The 16,569-nt window shown below is 46.3% G+C and overlaps 1 protein-coding gene across 3 annotated transcripts in view; it reads left to right on the top strand.

Annotated features, from left to right (window-relative positions):
* Positions 1-3,192: 3,192 nt before the first annotated feature.
* Usp48 (ubiquitin specific peptidase 48) overlaps positions 3,193-16,569 on the top strand; it is a 67,983-nt gene continuing 54,606 nt past the window's right edge. For 2 of the 3 annotated variants that reach the window (XM_021630809.2, XM_021630807.2), the window contains exons 1-4: positions 3,195-3,552; positions 13,717-13,837; positions 14,750-14,906; positions 16,417-16,544. In XM_021630809.2, the coding sequence (XP_021486484.1) occupies positions 3,419-3,552; positions 13,717-13,837; positions 14,750-14,906; positions 16,417-16,544 (540 nt within the window). In that variant the 5' untranslated portion in view covers positions 3,195-3,418. Of the gene's footprint in view, positions 3,553-13,716; positions 13,838-14,749; positions 14,907-16,416; positions 16,545-16,569 lie in introns of all 3 variants that reach the window. The other variant, XR_009590544.1, reaches the window with a different exon arrangement.

Raw genomic sequence — 16,569 nt, 5'->3', positions numbered from 1 at the left:
GGTTAGGGTCAGATGGCAAGGGAGGAGGACTCCCCTTTCAGAGGACTAGGGGAGGGAGAAGGGAGGGGAAAGAGGAAGGGAGAGAGGGACTGACTAGGAGGAGATGAGGAAGGGGCTACAATCAGGTTATAAAGTGAATAAATTGCAAAAAATAAAAAGTTTTTAAAAAACAATAAATAAGTAAATAAATAAATGATGATGATGATAAAAATGAGAAGGAGAAGAAAAAAATTAAAGAAAAAGAAAAAAGAAAATGACCACAATCCAAAGCACTTCAACGATGTGAGGTTTTCTGTCTGCAGGAGGACGTGCAGCTTCAGGTCAAGTGGAAAGTACAACTAGTAGGAGCTACAATGTGTCTTTATTCCTGATACAAAAAGGCCCTTTACCTACCTCTGCGGTGGGCAGAGCTCCCTTACTCTATTATATGATCTGCTGGCTTAAAAGCACGTGGGTGGGCTGGAGAGATGGGTCCAGCAGGTAAGAGCAATGTCTGTTCTTCTAGAGGTCCTGAGTTCAGTTCCCAGCAACCACATGGTGGCTTGAAACCATCTATACTGGAATTTGATGCCCTCTTCTGCCACTAGGCACACAAGCAGATGCCCTCTTCTGCCACTAGGCAATAAATAAATAAATAAATAAATAAATAAATAAATAAATAAAGTATGTCGTGGACCCACCACTCCTTAGGCAGAGGCAGGAAGATCTCCACGAGTTTGAGGCCAGCCTGGTTTACAAAGCGAGTCCAGGACAGCTAAGCAAGGTATACTTAACTTGAGAACTAGATGTGACCTTGAACACATACTTTAATCTTCAACAAATGTTACAATAAATGTTAACTGGGGGAGGTTTTTTTTTTGTTGTTGTTTCTGGATGGCATCTTTATCAGTTTTTAATTTTTACTTTATTTAATTATGTGTATCTGTTTGTGGTTATGGTTGCCGCTGGCATGGAAGCCACCTGACCTGGGTCTTGGGAACTGAACTTGCATCCTCTGCAAGAGCTCTTTTTTTTTTTTAAGATTTGTTTATTTATTTATTTGTTTATTATTTATACACCATTCTTCCTGCATGCCATTCTTTCTGCATGTGTGCCTACATGCCAGAAGACGGCACCAGATCTCATTATAGATGGTTTTGAGCCACCATGTGGTTGCTGGGAATTGAACTCAGGACCTCTGGAAGAACAGTCAGTGCTCTTCACCTCTGGGCCATCTCTCCAGCCCTCTCTACAAGATTAACCCATCTCTCTAGACCATTTTTTGTGTTTTGTTTTGATTTTTTTTGGGGGGAGTGGCCGGTTTCTGTGTAGCCTTGGCCGTCCTGGACTCACTTTGTAGACCAGGCTACCCTCAAACTCACAGAAACCCACCTGTCTCTGCCTCCCTGAGATATCAGTCTGAAATGGTGCCTCTTCTAACTCAAAGAGTAGAACAACTTTGTCCTGTTATACCCAGTTCGAGAGCCCCCAAAAGATCTCCAGGAATCGACTCCGTGGCAAAACACTTGAGTGTCTCTTTATTGTAAATTACAAGCTGCAGCTTGGGCTACACAGCCCCACCGCCAAAGGGGTGGTAGCTGAGCGCGCCCAGCTTAGTTGGGTCATATATAGATTCTGGTCCTTCCCAGTATGCCCAAGGCAGGGGCGATTCCTGCCTGGCAAGCATCTATTGGTCAAAATGCTACATTTTGAATTGATTGGCTATAGGAAGGTCCCCAGACCATAATGACCTGGTGTCCCTCACTAGAGGGATGGGCCAGTTTCCTAGCAACTGTTATCTCTAGTAGGTGGGAAAAGAATGCAGTAAGGCAGTCCTTCCCCTCAGGGCATCAACAGACTTCTCCACCCACATAGTTCAGCCCTTAATAATAGCTAATTTTAATCTTTTTGGTCTCTCAGTCCAACCTTTTTGTTTGTTCTGTGTATTTGTTTGTTTTGTTTTTTGCTTTTTCGTGACAGGGCTTCTCTGTGTAGCTCTTGCGGTCCTGGACTCACTACGTAGACCAGCCACAGATCTGCCTGCCTCGGCCTCCTGGATTGTCGGGAACCACCACCTGCCCTTATTCAATTGTTAATTAGTGGTGTGGGAGTTCTTCAGGAAAGTCTTTTTGCAAGGTTCTGCTACTCCCTCCCTCTAAAGCTGGGGAGAGATGTGGGTGTGTCTGTGTGTGTACAAGGTCATTCTATGTGCTGTAGGCATCACCTAGCTTCAACCTCTAACGAGATATTATAGTTCGGACCCACTACACTCTGCGAAGGAGATCTCCATGTTTTTTATTTTCAACCCAAACTCAACCTCGACCACGGGGATCAAATCTTGCTTTCCCACAGTAAATTAGCTTCAGTTCAAGGTTACTGGGGGACTTGGTGGGGGGCAGGGAGGAAGCACATGGGGAGGAATTTAGTGCTTAAGTTCCCACAGGGCTTTTCCACATTTCAAGTCCTGGAATGCCTTCTCATTAAGTGCTCTTTTCAGTTACAAAACACTGTAATAAGGCAATAGGTCCAAGGGGAAGAGGCGTTGCAAAAAGGAAATTGTTTCGCAGCTGGGAGCTTGGGTGTACCCTCCATAAAAAACTAAGAGGTCAAAGTGTAGACAGACAGCAGACAGCCCATAGCAGAGAGCACGCCCCACACTTGCGCATGCGCCCCAACACACTCTTCAACTCAATGAGTGAGCCTATCACTTCTAAGACTACAAATCCCAGCATGCATCGCACTCCGCGGGTGGCAGAACGCAATGTACGCTGGGATATGTAGTCCCGTTCTGGCACCAGCAAAACATATAACGCCCCGTGACGTCAGAGGGCTCGGAGAAAGGAGTAGGAACCCGCCAAGGCTCAAGTTTAATCATCCTGCAGGGAGCCGACCTTGGAGTTCTGGCTGACCCGGTTTCTACTGTTAAAAGGTCCCACCCCACAGTCCCGACAGCCCTATGGTGTGCGTACTTTTTCGTGTGACAGCTAAAGGGGAAGCTTGGGGAAGCAAGGACAGGTGCCCGCTTGTCCGAGTAGCGGGCAGGGGCTGAAGCGCAGCTGCCTTGGCCATGGCGGAAAAGACGTGGCAAGCCGTCTTTGGGCAGTCGCTCTGCTTTCTTCCGCCAGTCGGATTACAGGCGCTTTTGGCGCAGGGACTGCTGGGAGCACGCTTGCGCAGGCTGCAGCGGGGCGTGGCGTACACCTCCAACGTCCGCAGGCGCGGGGCCTGTCGGGTATCGGCGGCGGCGCTTTGAGGCTTGGTCGTGCATGCTGGGCGCGGGCGGGCGCGGCGGCTGTGGCGCGCGCAGGTGATTGACTGGTCGGCTGGCTGAGGGGAGCGCTTGGGTCTTTCGGCTGGCAGGTGCCGGTGCCCGTTCGTGCGGAGACGGAGGCGGCGCCGGCGGCCGCCCGGCACGGCGAGCGCTTTTTCGGTCAAGGCCATGGCTCCTCGGCTGCAGCTGGAGAAGGCGGCCTGGCGCTGGGCGGAGACGGTGCGGCCCGAGGAGGTGTCGCAGGAGCACATCGAGACCGCCTACCGCATCTGGCTGGAGCCCTGTATCCGAGGCGTGTGCAGGTGAGGCCCTCGCGTGGCCGAGGCGGGGTCGGGGACTGACCACGGCGGTGCAAGGTGCAAGTGTATCGCCTCTTGGTTTGCACGACCCGAGCTACGCAGCCCCCGAAGTGATGGGGTTGCTGGGCTCTCTTCCAGAAGATGGCGGTGGAGATGGTTGGAGATAGGGTTCAATAAACGCTGGAGGGTTGCTCGGTCTTGGCCACAGCTGTGCCTTTTTCATTTGTAAAAGGGGAACTTGCCGGCGAACTTCATCCCGTTACAGCTTCTGCCCTTGTGCGCGGATAAGGGCTGCTCACCTAAGGTTGATTTGCAGAGAGCAGCTTTGGAAAAACCTTTGGTTTAACCTACGTCATCGTCCCCCCACTCCCATTGGCCGGCTCTCTTTGATCTTGTACCTGTGTTTTTCTTTTGGTCACCCTAACTCCACACCACTTTACAGAGTAATACTTTGTGCAGGTTCTGCTTCTTTCTGCTAGGCCCTTGGACCTCACCTTTTTTCGGCCCCTCTTCGTTTACGTTGACTCCTTAGGCATAGAGTAGTTTCCTCTTTTCCACCTTGTTCTGCGGTCCGGTGTGAGTTGACTCCACTTGATTTTGTATGTTTAAAGATTTTATTTCCTTTTTTTCAAGACAGGGTTTCTCTGTGGCCAAGGCTGTCTTGGAACTCAGATCCACTTGCCTCTGCCTCACAAGCGCTGGGATGCCTGCACAACCACTGCCAAGCATATTTAAGATTTTTAGGAAAATATTTTTATTCCTAATGGATGAGTGTTTTGTTTTGCTGTGTGCATATGCATGCGTGTGAATGTATTTTGTTTTGCTGATGTGCGCATGTATATGTGTGTGTGTGTACAACCTCTGTGCCTGGTGTGTATGAGGCCAGAGGAGGACTAAAGATCCCCTAGAACTGGAGTTAAAGGTGCTGATGACCGAACCTTTAACTACTGAGCTATCTCTCTAGCCCCCATATATGTATTTTCTTTTTTAAAGTTATATATTATATATACAGTATTCTGTCTCAACACCAGAAGAGGGCATCAGATCTCATTATAGATAGTTGTGAACCTTCATGTTATTGCTGGGAATTGAACTCAGGACTTCTGGAAGGGCGGTATGCTCTTAACCACTGAGCCATCTCTCCAACCCTCCTTTTTTACTTTTTAACACAGGGTCCAGGCTGGTGTGTGTGTTACCTTGTAGCACATGCTTGCCTGCAATTTGCAGTCCTGTTAGCAAATGCTTATTCTATATGAGAGTAGAATCATGGCACTATAGGTGTGTGCCATTGATTGTTCTGTTAGTGCCAGAGGTAACCCAGGGCTCTCAAGTGCAAATAATACTGAGTTACAGGAGCGGCACTCCCATCTTGTCATAGCCATGGCTATGTCTGTTTATTGCCTCCTGCTCTGAGTAGAACCAGAATCCTGCAGATAATAGGGGCACTGCACAGGTATCCCCTCAATCCCTTTTATGTTTTTTATTTGCATTTACCTGACAACTAATGAGCTGAGGATCTTTTCAGGTTCACATTGGCTAATTTTTTGGTTTTGGGACAGGGTTCTTCTGTAGCCTTGGTTGTCCTGGACTTGATTTGTAGACCAGGCTGGCCTTGAACTCACAGTGGTCCGCTTGCCTCTGCCTCCTGAGTGCTGGGATTACAGGTGTGCACCTCCATGCCCATCTCACATTGGCTATTTTTATTTATTCCTATTGTTGTCCACCTTTCCCCCTCCCCCCCACCATGAGATAGGGTTTCTCTGTGTAACGGGTCCTGACTAGATCAGGCTGGCCTCGAACTCATGGAGGTCCACCTGCTTCTGCCTTCCTAGTGTTGGAATTAAAGGCTTGTACTACCAAGCCCTGCTTTTTTGTTTATTTTTGAGACAGGGTTTCTCTGTGTAGCCCTGGCTGTCCTGGAACCAACTGTGTAGACCAGGCTGGTCCGGAGTTCACAGATCAGTCTGCCTCCCGAGTAGCGGTGAGTGCCACCACACCCTGGCTCTAGGACTATTTGCATTTCTGAGAGTGCTTTGAAAAGTAACAATGGGGTGAGGACAATAGCACTAAGTGCTCAAGATCCCTGCGGGGAGGCGGTGGGTGCTGCTGTGTGTGGGGATTAAAGGTCACAACTTGCAGTCTACTACCTTGTGATTTCTAGGGATGAGCCATTGAGCACTCTTACTGGCCTCTTTGGGGTTTTCAGACCGCAACTTAAACACTCTTTGCATTTAGTTTGCCCTTTTGCTTCTGCAAAAGGCGCCCCCACAGCCTAATTCTGGTATGAATTTCTCCTTCTCACCATGTACCCCGGCCATCCTAGAGTAGAGAGGCTAGCCTTGACTTGGCAGAGATCCATCTCCAGGGCTAGGGTTAAAGATGTGCGCCACTGGACCACACTGTTACTGGTTTAGGAGCTTGCGTTTTGTCCTGGTTGATTGTTGCCTGTGTATCTTACAGACTAAATCCTTCCAGGCTGCTGAGGAGAGGGGAGAGTGCTGTCTAATCACCCGGCCTTTTTTTTGTTTTGATTATTTGAGACAAAGTTTCACTATGTAGCCCAGCTTGACCTTGAGATGCTCCCTCCCTAGTGGTTTTGTAACCACTAGGCTTTGTTCTGCTTGTTGTTGTTGTTCTTTTTGCCTTTGTTTTTGTTTTTCAAGACAGGGTTTCTCTTGTGTAGCCTTGGCTGTGCTGGACTGGTCTGTAGACCAGGCTGAACTGGAACTCACAGAGAGATAAGCCTGTCTTGCCTCCCTGAGCGCTGGGATTAAGTATGGGTGTCACCATGGCCTGGCCTCTGCCTTTTTTAAAATAAGTAATAAATAAATGAATGGGTGAAAAAAATTGAGACAATTTGTTTTTTTGTTTTGTTTTCTTTGTTGTTTGTTTGCGTTTTTCAAGACAGGGTTTCTCTGCATAGCACTGGCTGTCCTCGAACTTACTCTGTAGACCAGCCTCAGATTCAGAGATCTGCCTGCCTTTGCCTCCTGAGTGCTGGGATTAAAGGTGTACATTCTTTAAAAGAAAGGGGCGAGGGGTTACTGGAGAGATGGCTCAGTGATTAAGAGCACTGGCTGCTCTTCCAGAGGACCTGGGTTCAAATCCCAGCACCTACATGGCAACTCACAGTTGTAACTATGGTTCCAGGGGACCTGGCACCCTCAAACAGATGTCCATGCAGGCGAAACACCTATGAACAAAGAAAGGAAAGTTGGGCTGGAGATTTGGCTTAGTTGCTGGAGAGTACAGGAAGCCCTCTCTGTGTTCTGTCCCTACTACATAAACAGGACGCTTACCTGTAACCCCAGCACTGGGTAGGTAGAGGTAAGATTACTGTAAATACAAAGTCAGCCAGGTCTTTGTAGGGTTGTCCAGTCTAAGAGGGTCTATAAGTGAGACTGTCTCAACAGAAACAGTGATCTCTAAAGATATAGCATGCTTACCCTATGACACAAGGCATTGGATGGCAGTCTGTTCATTGGAGCTCAAAATTGCCCCAAGGAGTAGAAAGCCTTATTTGTTCATTTGCTTCCTTATCTATCTATCTATCTATCTATCTATGCAGCATCTGTCTGCAATTTATGCAGCATCTGCCTGCATGTGTGCCTGCATGCCAGAAGAGGGCACCAGATCTCACTATAGATGGTTGTGAGTCACCATGTGGTTGCTGGGAATTGAACTCAGGACCTTTGGAAGAACAGCCAGAGTTAAAAGCTTTAAATAAAAACTCTCGCTTTAATGCAGTCAAGTGTTTCATGGCAGCTTGACTCCTAGATGAAAGAGCTAAATGGAGATGTTCAGAAACCTTTGGAAGAGTAGCCTAGACCCAGCCAGAAAACCTGTCTTGCAAAACGGCATGTTAAGGAGAATTTGTGGGTTGGGGAGATAGTTTAGTGGTTAGGAGCACTGACTGCAGAGCACCTGGGTTCAGTTTGTTTGGTTCTCGGCCCCCACGTGGGGCCTCACAGGCACCAAGGGCTCCTGCGTATACGCGGTGTACATAACAGCTTGGAGAAGGTAGAGACCCTCCACAGGGCAGTTCAGCTTCTCTTTGCGCATGGAGTCTTTTTGTGGCTACTTGTTATATAAGCTCTACCCTCTCCTTGAGGTCTCCCGTACTTGATACGGCCTCTGACTTCACATGGCCTCTTTAGCTTTCCCACTTTTTACCTGAACCTTCAGGTGTGCTAGGAGACCCCCCCGGCCTGGCCTAACCTCTCCCCTTGCTGTTCTCTGCTTGTAGCGCTCTCCCGTCTTCCTGCAGAGAGCTCGTTTCTGCCTGCTCTTGGAGACTCCCAGAGGGCAGCCTTCTGGTGAGATTTTTCTCCAGTGCCCTGTGTCTGCTGTTACCAGAGCACTTGTTTATCAGAAGTTTTGTGCCTAACAGTTTGTCATACCTGTTCTGAGCCATTCTTTAAAGACTGGGACTTTTTGTCTTTCATCTAAGGCATTCCTGGACATTATTAGTTGGGCATCTCCGCATTTGACAGAAAAGCCTAGTTGCTTTGCTATGGTGACAGGATTTAATTGTGCATAATTACATTGCTTCCCTTAACTCAGGTGCATTGTGACAAGCCCGGAAGGCCAGATGCTGCCAGCATGTATGTCAATAGCAAAATGCAACTTAGGACAGCATCACTATATGTATAAACAACCCAAGCATGGCGACTTGCGGTCAGTTGGTTGGTCACACTTGCTCGCTCTCTCTCTCTCGTTTTGTTTGTTTTCTGAGAGGATTCTCTGTGTAGCCTTGGCTATCTTGGATTTGTAGACCAGGTTAGCCTCGAACTCAGATCCACTTGCCTTAGCCTCTCGAGTGCTGAGGTTATCACAGATGTGTGCCACTGTTCTCGTCAGCACAGGAGCTCTTAAACCATTGCCACTTCCATAGCTGTCACCATGGTCTATTGTTCCCACTAAATGAACTTAAGACCTGAATGGAGGACACAGAAGATGGCTTAGCAGTAAGTGCCTGCTTCCAAGACTGAGGAGGACCTGAGTCCCAGCCTGGAGATCTACATTGTGGTAGAGCAAGGACCTTGCAAATTGTCCTCTGAGCTTCACACATGTGTGATAGCATGTACACACACAAAAAAATTTAATTGTTGCTGGGGGAGGGGGTAGCAAACGCCTTTAATCTTTAATACCAGTACATGGGAAGCAGAGGCAGGGGGATTTCTGAGTTCAATGCAAGTCTGGTTTACAGAGCAAGTTCCAGGATGGCCAGGGGAAACCCTGTCTCAATAAAACAAAAAACCAACCAGCCAGCCAAAACAACAACAACAAAAAACCCACCAAAATAAAGCTGGGCCTGGAGAGATGGCTCAGCAACTAAGAACTTTTGTTCTTGCAGAGGACCTGGCTTGATCCCCAGCACTCACATAGGAGCTCCCATTGTCCACAACTCCAGTTCCATGAGAGTCTGCCTGCTCTCTTCTGACCACCATGGGCACCAGGCACACACCAAGCCATCTGTTCAACTCCTAATCTTTTATTTCAAACTGATTTTTTTTTCCTCTAATCTGTGTGGTACAGTGTATTGAACCTAGGGCCTCATACATGCTAGGTAAACATTTACCTGTCCTGGGGTTTTTGGGTTGTTAGGCTCAGAGATCACACCTGATTTCACATTGTTTAAACTTGTTTGTCTTTAATGCACAGTGTGATGTAGCCTATGTGTTCGATTGGGTGGGGTGATTGGGGCTGAGTATGGGAACTGTTACAGCATTTAAGTCTCTTTCAAGGCTTGTGATTGACTGTTGATATGCCAAAACTCCAAAAAGTGAAGGTACGTTTTTAATAGGACTTTGAGCTTTATTGTTTTTGAAGACGAGGTCTCATTATGTGTAGCCCTGGCTGTCCTGGAACTCATTAAGCTAGCCTCAAACTCAGAGACTGCTGGGATTAAGGGCATGTACCTCCACACCTGGCTAGAATTTTTGTCATTTAATGTTTTTTGGAAAATTTCAAAAATGGTATATGATACTGTGATTTTGGATACAAACAGTAGTTTAGAAGCATGATGGCGCAGGCCTTTAATCCCAGCACTCAGAAGACAGTAGCAGGCAGAACTCTTGAGTTTCAGGTTTGCCTGGTCTACATAGAAAGAGAGAGAGAGAAAGGAAGGAAGGAAAGAAAGAAAGAAAGATAGATAGAAAGAAGGCAGGCAGTTTATGTATTTGGGCCTTCTGCCGTATGTGGCCATGTTAGAAACAGACTGTCAGAATGTACTGAACCATGATGAATGAACACACTGCATTGGTTTGAGGCTGGGCTTGTTGAGTGGGGACAGAAATGCCCACTGTAGTAGAAGAGTGAGCTTGGCCTTTTTCCCTTTCAGTCCCCATTAAGTGCCTAGGTAGGTGTGTATGTTGAGTTTTGAGTGATTCGGGTATACCCCTAAGGAGCAGTTTGTCACAAAGGACCTAATGGCACTGGGATGTGAGGAAGCTGGGCGCATGGGCACTCGGCATCTGCCACCTTGGCAACACTGAGGCTGTTCTTGTTCTTTGATGGAGACAAAAGACAGAAACATTCTTTTTGTTACACATGTGATGATGTGTAAGAAATCCCACACATCTGTGACATCTGTGAGTTGTGCGTGTGAGGATAAAATCCTGCATACCCATGAGATACATTTGTGATGGATAATGAACCCTGTAAGGAGTGAGGGCTGCCTGGCACCAGTAAGGGAGTAGGCAAGAATGACTTTTGTATCCATCCTAGGCATTGTGTAATGGTTGGCCTGGAAGTGATTGCTTAGAATAGAAATGTCTTTATTTCTGTAACAACAACACAAAATGCCTACAGTAACATTTGGGCTGTGTTTAGGAGAGAGCCAACATTTGGAAAGCTCTAGTCAGCCTGAACCCTTCTTAAGTGCCCTAGGCCAGAAAGAAAGCAGCTTCATCTCACCAGCTCTGACTTGAGACTTAATAGCAATTAGTAAGAAATTAAAGCCATGTATAGTAACACATGCCTGTAATCCCAGCCCTTGAGGTGGAAGCAGGAGGAGCAGGAGTTAAGGTGGACCTCAGTTTAAGGAGTTGGGGGGCTAGCCTGGGCTGCATGAGATTCTGTCTCAAAGGCAACAAAATACAATTAATTTCAAATATGGTGTAAGCACCTTTAATCCACAAACACAGAGGCAGGAGGCTCTCTGAATTTGAGGCCAAGCCAGGCTACATTATGAGACCATGTTTCTACAGAGAAATAAAAGGTCAGAATTACAAAGGCCAAACAATGCAAATTACCCAAACCTCTTATTTGGCTTTTGAAAGTTTCGCTGAATTTTTTTAGGTCACAGACTTACTGTTTGTGGCATCTTTGAAGCCAGCTTTAGAGCTGTTGGGCGGGCATGGCTTCCATGTGTGGAGGATGGAAAAGGATGGGGAAGCCTGCATCAGGCACAGGAGACTCCGTGCTAAGCAGCTCTCCAGAACTGCTTTCCAAAAGACCCACAGGACTGTCTGCCCAGCCAAATCACATGGCATTCAGTTGAGACAAGATTTACTGTTATCTTGGAGGGCCTGGAACTACTTCTTCAGAGAGCCGCCTGCCTCTTTCTGAGTGCACTGCCAGTCAGGCTCCCCGAGCCTGTCCATCCATTGGAGAATTTCATACATGAATGCTGTTTATATAATTTTCATCCATCCATTGGAGAATTTCATACATGAATGCTGTTTATATAATTTTCATCCCACGTTCCCCCCTCCAGCACCTCCCATGTCCCCCTACTTTTCTCTCAGACTTCTTAACCATTTTTGTTGTTGTTTTTGAGACAGTATTTCACTGTGTAGCCCTGGCTGTCCTCGAACCCTCTGTAGACCAGGTTGGCCTCAAACTCACAGAGATCCACCTGCCTCTGCCTTCTGGGTGCTGGGATTACAGGTGTGTGCTACCACCTCTAGCTGACCTCTTTTTCTTTAATTATCATTTTACACCCATGTACGAGCTTGTGCAGATACAATCTGCTGAGTCCATTTAATGTGGTATACCTGTATGTAAGGGGTGGCTGTGTGAGACTGGCTAATTATCAGGGGCTTGTCCCTGGAAGACAGTGCATTTATAGGACCTTAAAAGTTATTTACTTATTTCATGACTGCATTGTGTTCCACTGTCGAGCCTGTAAGAGAACAGAGTCACCAAGGTGACTCAGAAGGTAAAGTCACTTGCTTCCAAGCCTGGAGACCTTAGTTCCATTTCCGGGACCCATGTGGTAGAAGGGAGTTGTTCTCTGACCTCCACGTGCGGCACATGGCCACCCACAGACGTGTGTGTGTGTGTGTGTGTGTGTGTGTGTGTGTGAGAGAGAGAGAGAGTGTTTATACCTTCCCTACCAAAAAAATGTGATAAAAAAAAAAAAGATGGGAATGGTGGTATACACCTGTAACCCCAGCATTCAGGAGGCAGATGCAGGTAGATTACCACAAATTAGTTCCAGGTCATCCAGCCAAGGCCACATGGCAAGTTCTGAAGGCTTGGCAGCAAGTGCTTTAATCCCCTGAACCATCTCTCTGGCCCCATGTTCCGGTCTTCAATATTGTCAGTAGAGCCTTTAGTGGGTGAGTCAGAAATATGCATACACATCCTAATAATGTATTCTAATGGGAAAGGAAGACCGAAGGTCCTGTTACATTGAATTGTGTCTCTTGTCTTAATCTGGAATTGTTTTTTGTGTGCATGACATTTATTTTTTTGTGGGGTATTTGTGTGATTCAGGTGGCCAGGTATTTGCTCATGGGCTCAGGTTGTATGCTTTTGGCAGGAGCAGTACAGAAGTGATGCCATATCCTAGGGCCTAGGTGGGCAAGTGTCTGTCAGGCTGTCTGTTGTTGGGTTTCTCTGAGTTACTTTTTGGCCCTGTCACAGCTGTTCCATCCTCTTTCCCCACCCCCCCTTCTGTGAAGGAGAAGTTTCTTTTTTCTACCTGTTTCTCTGTTTCATGAAGTCAGCGGACTCTGTAGAGACAGGATCTCAAGAGTTAGCCCTAGAAGCTTAGTGTGTAAACCACCCCCCCCAGCCTCCAGCTTCCTTCTACCTCTGGCTCCTGATGTTAGAGAATTACACTGTGAGCCACAATGGCTTCCTCTTTCCTTTTGAGAATGTCTTCCATGTAGCCCTGGCTGACTTCTAGTCACTGCAGTCTGCTGGCCTCGGTCTGCCAAGTGCTGCTTATAATTACATGCCACCGCATCCCTATTTTGGTGACCTACCTGTTTTGTTGCTAGATTTGGCCAGAATCCCCCACATGGGATTCTGTCTCCTTTCAGCATGCACCATCGTTCTTAGTTCATGTTATAATTTCCCTCAGGAGCCCGAGGTTTTTAGTGGAGAATATTTAGAAGTCAGGATGTGTTAATGAGCTTGGTCCTTGTTCATTTGTCTTTAACTTGGGGATATTTAATGAGTGTTCTGAATAATGATGGTGTTCCAGTGGCTTGGCCTTGCCCCAGCTCCCAACTGTCTAGCTGAAATATGTTCTGCTTCTGTTGGTTGCCAGGTTCCTGTTTGTGTGGTGAGAAGCTGTTGACACCAACCCCATCTCAGTGTAACACAGGGACTCAGTATTCAGAGAACAGCTTCACACCCACTTAACCAGCTTCTGATTCATGATATGCAAAGCAATAGTGTCATTAGACTCCGCCTTGTCTGTTTTGTGTTTCTTTTAACACAAATGGGCAACTATTTGTTTATTTGCTGACTTCCCCATTTAAACACTCAACTATAATACAGATCTAAGTAATTTTTTTTCTAAATATACTGTTGGGTAGCACTGTAACAGCACCAACCCACCATGGTGTTCTATTTCAGACACCATATTTATCTGATTTAAAAAGCTTCATCTCAGTCAGGCAGTGGTGGTGCACACCTTTAATACCGGCACTCAGGAGGCAGAGGCAGAGGCAGGCAGGCTCGCTCTCTTGAGTTCAAGGCCAGCCTGGTATACAAAGTGAGTTCCAGGACAGCCAGGAAGAAAGACAGCTACAAAAGAAACCTTGTCTTGAGGGGTGGTTTGTGTGTGTGTGTGTGTGTGTGCGTGCGTGTGTGTGCCTGCGTGCGAGTGAGAGCTGGAGCTCGCATAAATAAATAGTTTAATCCCTTTCACTTCCTGGGAATATTTTTTAATTGAATTATAATTCTTCCTTTTTGTTCTCCTTGTAGAAGAAACTGCAGAGGAAATCCGAATTGCTTAGTTGGGATTGGCGAGCATATTTGGTTAGGAGAAATAGATGAGAATAGTTTTCATAACATTGATGATCCCAACTGTGAGAGGAGGAAGAAGGTGAGTGTCATGGTTGGGAGGGCTTGTTTTGTGATCCTCAGAGACCTCTTATAGTGGACATGGACCACAGTGATGGGAGAGACCCTGCATCTCACCCCTCCAGCTCTGAAAAAGAAGCAAAAGAAATAAATTACCATAAACGATATCGATCTCGGGAACCTGTGTAGGTGCCAGAGGACTGGAGATGTGGCCATGTGCTTTTGAACTCTTGCTTTTTAATTTCAAAAAGTCTAAATAGCCACACTAACGGCATTATAATTATGTAAAACTACTTATTTGGGCTAGTGATTAGACCCAGGGTCGTGTACATGATGGACAAGCTCTGCACTGAGCTACATCTCCAGCCCCCACTCACACCTGTATGCAAGCCCTTAGGCCATCTGGGCTTGCTGTAGTGAGAGCAGGTGTTTAGAGCAAAGGAGTGGTGCTAATTCAATGGCAAGTTGCCACGAAGGTGCCCGTTTGCTCTCTAAGGTAGTATGTATTCTTATGTAATATGTATGTACATACGTATTTTCTCAGTTGAAGGGATCCTTGTTTTAGGTGGTAGATCCCTGAAATAGGAGGGCCCTCTTTCCTCTCTTGTCTCTTGTAGAACTCTCATTTTTGTCATTCTTCTAAGTGTTGGCATTTAAAAGCATAGTAAAAAGCGTCAGACTACATGTTTTTTAGGAACATCTGAGCATTGTTGCTATCTGAAGTCTTTTCTACTATGGTCAGCCACAATGGTGGTCAAACATAAAAGGCCCCCATGAAAGGTCTGCCCCGCCTGCAGCCAAGAGAGGGTTCAGGTGGTCATGCCAAGCTCGTGATTTAAAAATCCTTAGTCTGTAAATTTAAGATTAATGATCTTTATAAAACTTTAGTTTCATGGAGGCTAACGTTGCTACTGTAACTCTTGTGTTTCTGTAGAATTCCTTTGTGGGCCTGACTAACCTGGGAGCCACCTGTTATGTCAACACCTTTCTCCAGGTGTGGTTCCTCAACTTGGAGCTTCGGCAGGCACTATACTTATGCCCGAGCACCTGTACTGACTACAAGATGGGAGATGGTGTTCATGGAGGAAAAGGTCTGTAGGGATGGGGGAGCAGGTGCTACCTGCTGAGGGTTTTGCCATTTCCTCTGAAGGAGAAATGTGAGTGCTGGTCCCATGCCAAGTGTGATGCTGTAAACATCATTCCCCCCCCCAAGACAGGGTTTCTTTGTGTATCCCTGGCTGTCCTCAAATGGTGATCCACCTGCCTTTGACTCCTAGAGTGCTGTGATAGCAGGACTGCGCCACCATGCCTGGCCATTTTTATTTTTTTAGTAGTTTTTAATTTAATTTTTTTCAGTACAGATTTTCTCTGTGTAACCCTCATTGTCCAGGAATTTCTTGTAGAATAGGCTAGCTTGGAACTCCGTTCACCTGCCTCTGCCTTCTAAATGCTGGGATTAAAGGCGTGCATCACTGGCTTTTGTTTCGGTTTATGTGTATTGGTGTGAGGGCATCAGATATCTGGAACTGGACTTATAGACAGCTGAGCTGCCGTGTTCTGGAATCTGAGTCCTTTAGAATTGCTGCCAGTGCTCTCAACTGCTGAGCCATCTCTCTAGCTGTATTTATTTATTTATTTATTTATTTGTTTGTTTGTTTGTTTATTTTTAAGGTTTTTCTCTAGTGACATTTCCAGGTCATCTTCAAGTACATAGGAAGTTTGAGGTCAGCCTGATACACAGAAGACATTGCCTATTAACCAGCAAATCAATAAATGAAAGAAATACCTCCCACCCACCCCCTCAGAGAAACTTATTTGTTTTTTAGTTGGAGAGGTGGATCAGCTGCTTGCTTTCTATTTTTGTAAAGGACCTCGATTCAAATTTCCAGTATCTACACAGCATTTGTAACTCCAGTTTCCAGGGGTCCAGTGCCCTCTTCTGGCTGTCTTGGGCACCAGGCAATCATACAGTGTATATGCATACATAGAGCTAAAACAGTCATGCACATGAAATACAAATAAAGCATTTTAATTTTTACTTTATTTTATGAGTATGAGTGTTTTGCTTACATGTATGTTTGTGCACCGTGTGTGTGCTTGATACTGGTAAATAGCATTAGACTCTCTGGAACTGGAGTTATGATTGTTAACTTCCACGTGGAGCCTGGGGATTGGGGATTGAATCCAGGTCCTTTGGAAGATCAGCCAGTATTTTTAACTCCTGAACTACCTCTTCAGGCCCATCTCAACCTGTCTCTTACTTTTGCGGGGGGTTGGTTGGGAGTTGAAACATGGTCTTTCTACATAGCCCTGGCTGCCTTGGAACTCAGAATGTTGAACAGGCTGGCCTCAGACTTAAGGCCTCAGCGGTGCATCTGCCTCAAGTGCTGGGATTAAATGTGAGCATCACCACACCTGCCCCCCACCCCCTTTTTAATTTAAAAAGTCAGCATCTACGTTCATGTAGGCTGACAAAGATGCTCCTGAAATTTGATGATCTTGTCCTGTCCAAAAGTGCAGAGATTGTGGGCATGTACCGCTATGCTTAGCTGGAAGCAGGTAGACTTCAAGTGAAACTTGAAACTTTTTTTTTTCCAATAGATTATGAGCCTCAGACAATTTGTGAGCATCTACAGTACTTGTTTGCTTTGTTGCAAAACAGTAACAGGCGATACATTGATCCTTCAGGATTTGTTAAAGCCTTGGGCTTGGATACTGGGCAACAGCAGGTAAGCACAACTTCCGTGCTCTCCT

This window comes from Meriones unguiculatus, chromosome 3 (assembly GCF_030254825.1).
Source record: "Meriones unguiculatus strain TT.TT164.6M chromosome 3, Bangor_MerUng_6.1, whole genome shotgun sequence".
Classification (NCBI taxonomy): Eukaryota; Metazoa; Chordata; class Mammalia; order Rodentia; family Muridae; genus Meriones; species Meriones unguiculatus.
Note: the sequence above shows the minus strand (reverse complement) of the source record. Positions and strands in the feature narration are given on the sequence as shown.